Raw genomic sequence first — 9,630 nt, forward strand, 5'->3', positions numbered from 1 at the left:
AATTTTTTCATTCATTCATTCACTTTCATTCTTTTGCTTCCCAAACCTGTTCCCAGTGGGTATATCAAAAGGCTCTGGTGTGTGATGACCTACTTGTAGGAAAGTGCACTCACAAGATTCCTTGCTGCTAATGGGGGAAAATGTAGCAGGTTTCTTATGAAGTATCTATTATGCTAGAATTATCAAATGTTTGACTTAAACAACCAGTGATTAATCGATATGTTCTAGAATTGTTAAAAAAAAACCAAAACATGTTTAATTGATTGATTCATTGTTTGATTCATTGGTTGATTCGTACTGATTACAGCAGAAGAGGAATCGCCGGACGTTCAGCAGGAACAGCTGAAAGGTAGAAATGAATTCAGTTTGGTCAAGTTAGATTTGCTATACACCTTAACTAAGTATTGGTTGCATGGATTGGTAGGCTGGTTAAAGGTAGGGTCAACTCGAACAAGAGCCTTATGTGTTGGAATGATGCATACCCGGACCACCAACACATACTGACACTTTAAAGGTATTGTCAACTCAAACAAGAGCCTAATGTGTTGGAAAGATGCATACCCGGACCACCAACACATACTGACACTTTAAAGGTAGGGTCAACTCAAACAAGAGCCTCATGTGTTGGAAAGATGCATACCCGGACCACCAACACATACTGACACTTTAGCAAATGAAAAACACGTAATTTTAGAGTTAATAAAAAAACATGATTATTCCTGCTAACTGGGGGCAGCCATTTTGTTTCGTTTTTGTGACGTCCTGTGGTATAGCTTGGGGCGAAGTGACGTCAGCTCCTGACCATCTCCTGTATGTACAGTGTAAACAAAAGCAGTAATTTTCGACAAGGCGCTTCTCTTTGATAAATATATTTCAAGTTGCATTAACGGAACAAAATGCGGTTATAGTATTTTTCTCTGTTAAATAATCCAAAGGAAAAATGTACACTATTAGGCCTATTGATATGCTACGTTGGAGCAAAAACGACAACCCACAATACCCAAGTGATAATTTTCTTTTCTTTGGGACTACGTAATTGGTGAGTTCTGTGGTTTTAGATGGAAAAGTCTACTTAATCAATAGTTTTACAGAACTATTTACAGTAATAAACCATGTCCATTACCATTTTAGGGGCGACAGATAATATTCCACAATACCGGTATGTATTTTTGTGTCTAGACCGCATCAGTTAATTGGCTCGTCTGGTTACCAATCAAATACACACCTACCAATCAGGAATCACAAGTAGAAGCAAGTAACAGCATAGACCAATTAGCTAAGAAAACACTCCGTGTATCATTTCAGTACGTAGGTTAATGCATGGACAAAACATTGTTAATTATTTCGACTATTATAGCCACTTTGACAATGGTATTTTATTTTGTATTGAAAAATAATATATATAGTGCTGGATATACTTATTGCTGGCTTACTGGGATGTGTATTATTACAGAACATTGCAATGTATTTATCATCCCGCAAAAACCATGTAGATTGTGTTTCTCTAGTTCTAAGGCTCATTCCTGATGTTACGCGTTAAGTATTACGTAACCACCAGCTCGCCAGAGGGCGTACTCACTGAGATGGTACAAAATGGCTGCGCCCGTTATATATAATAGCCGTCACATATATCCGTTTTCTAAGGCTATACGATTCCTGATGTATTAAGCAATAAGTATTTATATCGTAACCATACCAGCCAAATGCCAGAGGGCCCTACTCACTGAGATGGTATTAAACAATGGCTGTGCATTATATATCATTGAATAGCCAGGCCATATATGCCTTTTATTAATTAACTATACGATTATACTTGTTGATATTAAGCAATAATGTGCATTATATATCGTTGAATATGCATACCAGGCCAAATGCCTTAATTGTCCCTTCCTTTAACTCTACGATTATACTTGTTGATATTAAACAATAATGTGCATTATATATCATTGAATATGGATACCAGGCCAAGTGCCTTAATTGTCCCTTCCTTTAACTGTACGATTATACTTGTTGATATTAAGCAATAATGTGCATTATATATTGTTGAATATGCATACCAGGTAAAATGCCTTAATTGTCCCTTCCTTAACTATACTATTCTATTTGTTGATATTAAGCAATAATGTGCATTATATATCGTTGAATATGCATACCAGGCCAAATGCCTTAATTGTCCCTTCCTTTAAACTGATTCATTCATGTTGTTACTTAGACATATTGTCAGGTTTAACTAGTATTCTGTAACTACCTAAAGGATGTGGTATGTACTTTATACCACATTTCCAAAAACAGCCTTGCACATAATCACAGAATAGGCAGCAGAAGGGTTTCCCTCTTATTTTCTACCCAAATTAAATGTTAAAATAAATTATGTTTTACACCCAATTGTTAAGTATTACAAAAGTTTTCTTTATTGAAAGACTAAGAATTAATTAAGTCAGTAAAACATTCATTGATCTATTGTTTGATCGATTGATTGGTTCATTGATTCATTGATTCATTGATTCATTCCATGATTCATGCTAATTACAGTCGAAGAGGAATCACAGGACGTTCAGCAGGAACAGACCGCAGGTAGCAATTGAATCAGTTCTTAGTCTAGATTTGCTTCTTCCAAATCATGAATACCCTAACTAAATATTGATAGTTTTTATATTGGTGTGTGTGGGTGTCTGTGCGTGTGCGTGTGTGCGTGTGTGTATGTGTGTATGTGTGCAGAATGTGTCTCAGTACTCATTGACGTTGTATTCCCAGCCAAACCAAAACCAAAAGCACTGCCTCACAAGTGGTACATCAGTGGTATAATCTCACAAGTGGTACATCAGTGGTATAATCTCACAAGTGGTACATCAGTGGTATAATCTCACAAGTGGTACATCGGTGATATAATCTCAAGTGGTACATCAGTGGTATAATCTCACAAGTGGTACATCAGTGGTATAATCTCACAAGTGGTACATCAGTGGTATAATCTCACAAGTGGTACATCAGTGGTATAATCTCACAAGTGGTACATCAGTGGTATAATCTCACAAGTGGTGCATCAGTGGTATAATCTCACAAGTGATGCATCAGTGGTATAATCTCACAAGTGGTGCATCAGTGGTATAATCTCACAAGTGGTACATCAGTGGTATAATCTCACAAGTGGTACATCAGTGGTATAATCTCAACAGTGGTGCATCAATGGTATAATCTCACAAGTGGTACATCAGTGGTATAATCTCACAAGTGGTACATCAGTGGTATAATCTCACAAGTGGTACATCAGTGGTATAATCTCACAAGTGGTACATCAGTGGTATAATCTCAACAGTGGTGCATCAGTGGTATAATCTCACAAGTGGTACATCAGTGGTATAATCTCACAAGTGGTGCATCAGTGGTATAATCTCACAAGTGATGCATCAGTGGTATAATCTCACAAGTGGTGCATCAGTGGTATAATCTCACAAGTGGTACATCAGTGGTATAATCTCACAAGTGGTACATCAGTGGTATAATCTCAACAGTGGTGCATCAGTGGTATAATCTCACAAGTGGTACATCAGTGGTATAATCTCACAAGTGGTACATCAGTGGTATAATCTCACAAGTGGTACATCAGTGGTATAATCTCAACAGTGGTGCATCAATGGTATAATCTCACAAGTGGTACATCAGTGGTATAATCTCACAAGTGGTGCATCAGTGGTATAATCTCACAAGTGGTACATCAGTGGTATAATCTCACAAGTGGTGCATCAGTGGTATAATCTCACAAGTGGTACATCAGTGGTATAATCTCACAAGTGGTACATCAGTGGTATAATCTCACAAGTGGTACATCAGTGGTATAATCTCACAAGTGGTACATCAGTGGTATAATCTCACAAGTGGTACATCAGTGGTATAATCTCACAAGTGGTACATCAGTGGTATAATCTCACAAGTGGTACATCAGTGGTATAATCTCACAAGTGGTATAATCTCACAAGTGGTACATCAGTGGTATAATCTCACAAGTGGTACATCAGTGGTATAATCTCACAAGTGGTGCATCAGTGGTATAATCTCACAAGTGGTACATCAGTGGTATAATCTCACAGTGGTGCAGTGGTATCAGTGGTATCTCACAAGTGGTATAATCTCACAAGTGGTACATCAGTGGTATAATCTCAACAGTGGTGCATCAGTGGTATAATCTCACAAGTGGTGCATCAGTGGTATAATCTCACAAGTGGTACATCAGTGGTATAATCTCACAAGTGGTACATCAGTGGTATAATCTCACAAGTGGTATAATCTCACAAGTGGTATAATCTCACAAGTGGTATAATCTCACAAGTGGTATAATCTCACAAGTGGTACATCAGTGGTATAATCTCACAAGTGGTACACCAGTGGTATAATCTCACAAGTGGTGCATCAGTGGTATAATCTCACAAGTGGTACATCAGTGGTATAATCTCACAAGTGGTACATCAGTGGTATAATCTCACAAGTGGTGCATCAGTGGTATAATCTCACAAGTGGTGCATCAGTGGTATAATCTCACAAGTGGTGCATCAGTGGTATAATCTCACAAGTGGTGCATCAGTGGTATAATCTCACAAGTGGTACATCAATGGTATAATCTCACAAGTGGTATAGTCTCACAAGTGGTACATCAGTGGTATAATCTCACAAGTGGTACATCAGTGGTATAATCTCACAAGTGGTGCATCAGTGGTATAATCTCACAAGTGGTGCATCAGTGGTATAATCTCACAAGTGGTGCATCAGTGGTATAATCTCACAAGTGGTATAATCATCAGTGGTATAATCTCACAAGTGGTGCATCAGTGGTATAATCTCACAAGTGGTGCATCAGTGGTATAATCTCACAAGTGGTACATCAGTGGTATAATCTCACAAGTGGTATAATCTCACAAGTGGTACATCAGTGGTATAATCTCACAAGTGGTACATCAGTGGTATAATCTCACAAGTGGTACATCAGTGGTATAATCTCACAAGTGGTGCATCAGTGGTATAATCTCACAAGTGGTGCATCAGTGGTATAATCTCACAAGTGGTACATCAGTGGTATAATCTCAACAGTGGTGCATCAGTGGTATAATCTCACAAGTGGTGCATCAGTGGTATAATCTCACAAGGTATAATCTCACAAGTGGTACATCAGTGGTATACTCTCACAAGTGGTACATCAGTGGTATAATCTCACAAGTGGTACATCGGTGGTATAATCTCACAAGTGGTACATCAGTGGTATAATCTCAACAGTGGTGCATCAGTGGTATAATCTCACAAGTGGTACATCAGTGGTATAATCTCACAAGTGGTACATCAGTGGTATAATCTCACAAGTGGTGCATCAGTGGTATAATCTCACAAGTGGTGCATCAGTGGTATAATCTCACAAGTGGTACATCAGTGGTATAATCTCACAAGTGGTACATCAATGGTATAATCTCACAAGTGGTATAATCTCACAAGTGGTACATCAGTGGTATAATCTCACAAGTGGTACATCAGTGGTATAATCTCACAAGTGGTGCATCAATGGTATAATCTCACAAGTGGTACATCAGTGGTATAATCTCAACAGTGGTGCATCAGTGGTATAATCTCACAAGTGGTATAATCTCACAAGTGGTACATCAGTGGTATAATCTCAACAGTGGTGCATCAGTGGTATAATCTCACAAGTGGTGCATCAGTGGTATAATCTCACAAGTGGTACATCAGTGGTATAATCTCACAAGTGGTACATCAGTGGTATAATCTCACAAGTGGTATAATCTCACAAGTGGTATAATCTCACAAGTGGTATAATCTCACAAGTGGTACATCAGTGGTATAATCTCACAAGTGGTACACCAGTGGTATAATCTCACAAGTGGTGCATCAGTGGTATAATCTCACAAGTGGTACATCAGTGGTATAATCTCACAAGTGGTGCATCAGTGGTATAATCTCACAAGTGGTACATCAGTGGTATAATCTCACAAGTGGTACATCAGTGGTATAATCTCACAAGTGGTGCATCAGTGGTATAATCTCACAAGTGGTGCATCAGTGGTATAATCTCACAAGTGGTGCATCAGTGGTATAATCTCAACAGTGGTGCATCAGTGGTATAATCTCACAAGTGGTACATCAATGGTATAATCTCACAAGTGGTATAGTCTCACAAGTGGTACATCAGTGGTATAATCTCACAAGTGGTACATCAGTGGTATAATCTCACAAGTGGTGCATCAGTGGTATAATCTCACAAGTGGTGCATCAGTGGTATAATCTCACAAGTGGTGCATCAGTGGTATAATCTCACAAGTGGTACATCAGTGGTATAATCTCACAAGTGGTGCATCAGTGGTATAATCTCACAAGTGGTGCATCAGTGGTATAATCTCACAAGTGGTACATCAATGGTATAATCTCACAAGTGGTATAGTCTCACAAGTGGTACATCAGTGGTATAATCTCACAAGTGGTACATCAGTGGTATAATCTCACAAGTGGTACATCAGTGGTATAATCTCACAAGTGGTGCATCAGTGGTATAATCTCACAAGTGGTGCATCAGTGGTATAATCTCACAAGTGGTACATCAGTGGTATAATCTCAACAGTGGTGCATCAGTGGTATAATCTCACAAGTGGTATAATCTCACAAGTGGTACATCAGTGGTATAATCTCAACAGTGGTGCATCAGTGGTATAATCTCACAAGTGGTGCATCAGTGGTATAATCTCACAAGTGGTGCATCAGTGGTATAATCTCACAAGTGGTGCATCAGTGGTATAATCTCAACAGTGGTGCATCAGTGGTATAATCTCACAAGTGGTACATCAATGGTATAATCTCACAAGTGGTATAGTCTCACAAGTGGTACATCAGTGGTATAATCTCACAAGTGGTACATCAGTGGTATAATCTCACAAGTGGTGCATCAGTGGTATAATCTCACAAGTGGTGCATCAGTGGTATAATCTCACAAGTGGTGCATCAGTGGTATAATCTCACAAGTGGTACATCAGTGGTATAATCTCACAAGTGGTGCATCAGTGGTATAATCTCACAAGTGGTGCATCAGTGGTATAATCTCACAAGTGGTACATCAATGGTATAATCTCACAAGTGGTATAGTCTCACAAGTGGTACATCAGTGGTATAATCTCACAAGTGGTACATCAGTGGTATAATCTCACAAGTGGTGCATCAGTGGTATAATCTCACAAGTGGTGCATCAGTGGTATAATCTCACAAGTGGTGCATCAGTGGTATAATCTCACAAGTGGTACATCAGTGGTATAATCTCACAAGTGGTGCATCAGTGGTATAATCTCACAAGTGGTACATCAGTGGTATAATCTCACAAGTGGTGCATCAGTGGTATAATCTCACAAGTGGTGCATCAGTGGTATAACCTCACAAGTGGTACATCAGTGGTATAATCTCACAAGTGGTACATCAGTGGTATAATCTCACAAGTGGTACATCAGTGGTATAATATCACAAGTGGTGCATCAGTGGTATAATCTCACAAGTGGTACATCAGTGGTATCTCACCAGTGGTACATCAGTAGTATAATCTCACAAGTGGTGCATCAATGGTATAATCTCACAAGTGGTACATCAGTGGTATAATCTCACAAGTGGTACATCAGTGGTATAATCTCACAAGTGGTACATCAGTGGTATAATCTCACAAGTAGTACATCAGTGGTATAATGTATATAAAATGGCCGTTTATCACTTTATGCTTTATCACTGGGAGTAGCATGTTAGGCTCTTGGACCTGCTCCAAGCAAAGACGAATTGAATGTGCTATTTCTGACATTCATCAAAGTGAGAACTGCAGAAGCACTTATTGTCTGCATGTTATTTCAGTGAACAGTTAATAACAGTTACTGATTCAGCTGATGTAAAGTTAAATGAAGCTGAAATTATCAATTTTCTGTTATAAGCACTGTTGAAGCAAAACTGACGTTTGTGTTCTTATAAGTGGCAATTTTCAAAAATCATATTGTATCATTTGGGCCATCTAAGCATTTGTAACAACAAATATTAACAAATTTGAGTCATTGCCTCATGACTGGTACATCAAAGTGGTATGTACTGCCCTATGTGGGAAAGAGCATTTATAAACCTTGTTTGGCCCACAAGATGTCAGTTTGTGAATTTAAAAAATAAATAAAAAAATTGAAACAATTTTAACTTTATGTATATATCACTGCTTTGTATTGACCATATCAGGGGACATAATCCAGTTTGAGGTAACCTCTGAACATGTAACATATTGTACAGTGCATCAAACAAACAATGCATGTGCTTATCTTGGTCTTCCTCACAACTTGACTCATTCATTTATTGTGAAGAATGATCCTCCATCTCAGTGTGAACAAAGTCAATGTCAGGGCTTCTAGATCATGGTAGCCCCACTCCCATGGCTAGTGATATTCAGTGTTGGGCTGGTAAATAACTACTGTTGCCATGCCCGACGGCTAGTGAAAACAAATCGTCAAATGTTGCAGTTAAGTCTTATTTTGTAAATATGAATATCCTACCCCACCCCAACCCCCCAATGTCTGTGTTGTTAAGCTCTATCTCCCTCTTTAGGTGACATATCTGATTATTACTATTATTTAATAAAATTGTATTAACTTAAAGTAAAGTAGGGCTGTTGAATTTTTAAATGGCTAGTAAATTTTTTAAATTACTGATCTCATGGCTAGTGGATTTTATACAAATTCTCGAAGTCCTGAACTGTGTACTCTGATGGTGTACCACATTTTGGAGGAGTGCACTCATATAAAGCAAACTAGGAAAGATATATTTGGTAGAAGAAATGTGATGGAATCATTTTGATTCCATCATGAACTTTTGTGGAAATTTCTTCATGATACTGAATTTTATTCTAAATTTTCATTTTACCTATCTGAGATATTTGTATTTTTTGCAAAGTTCTTTACACTGTGTTTTAATTTAACTCTTGAATTTTTATATTCATGTTGATCATCACTTCATTTATACATTTACCTTAGTTTGACACCAAATAGCCAATGTATTTTTTGTGCTGGGGTGTTGTTAAACATTCATTCAGTCTTCCCCAACTGTTCACTAAGCACATTTTGTTAAAAGTCTCTTCAATTTAGAATTGAACTTCACAAAATATACATCATGATTCCGCTTAGTAAACTGAGTGATCAATAAATATGTGTGTTGAGTCTAGTCTGAAAATATGAACTTATTTACAGAAGGAAAACAAGGAACAGAATCTGCAGAAAAACAAGAAGAAGGTATCTCAGCAACAGTTACCATGGAAACTGTTTCTTAGTTACTAAAATATCTCTGTTGTGCAATAATTAGTACATATATATAGATTTTTAACTTTTTCCTAACCGTTTGCTTTCAAAATGCTTCTTTCTTAATCATTCAGTATTAGGAGATCTTTACCAGCTTATACCTGTTTACCTACAAATTCAACTAGGCCCTTGTACAGCCTTCAACTTCCAATAACCAGTGTGACTTTCATGCTCAACTGTTATGAAAGACATTAGTTCATTCATTTATTTATTAATTTGTTCATTCATTCTGTCTTTTGTGCTTGCATATTATTCAATTTGACAATATTTCTCCCCT

General features: G+C 37.7%; 1 protein-coding gene across 25 annotated transcripts in view; it reads left to right on the forward strand.

Moving 5' to 3' along the window:
• Positions 1-9,630, forward strand: part of LOC121387370 (thioredoxin domain-containing protein 3 homolog) — a 103,403-nt gene that overhangs the window by 72,228 nt on the left and 21,545 nt on the right. For 15 of the 25 annotated variants that reach the window (XM_041518444.1, XM_041518468.1, XM_041518457.1 and 12 more), the window contains 3 exons: positions 308-349; positions 2,533-2,574; positions 9,246-9,287. In XM_041518444.1, coding sequence (XP_041374378.1) covers positions 308-349; positions 2,533-2,574; positions 9,246-9,287 — 126 coding nt within the window. The remainder of the gene's footprint in view (positions 1-307; positions 350-2,532; positions 2,575-9,245; positions 9,288-9,630) is intronic. The other 10 variants (XM_041518446.1, XM_041518450.1, XM_041518456.1 and 7 more) reach the window with 3 other exon arrangements.

This window comes from Gigantopelta aegis, chromosome 13 (genome assembly GCF_016097555.1).
Source record: "Gigantopelta aegis isolate Gae_Host chromosome 13, Gae_host_genome, whole genome shotgun sequence".
Classification (NCBI taxonomy): domain Eukaryota; kingdom Metazoa; phylum Mollusca; class Gastropoda; order Neomphalida; family Peltospiridae; genus Gigantopelta; species Gigantopelta aegis.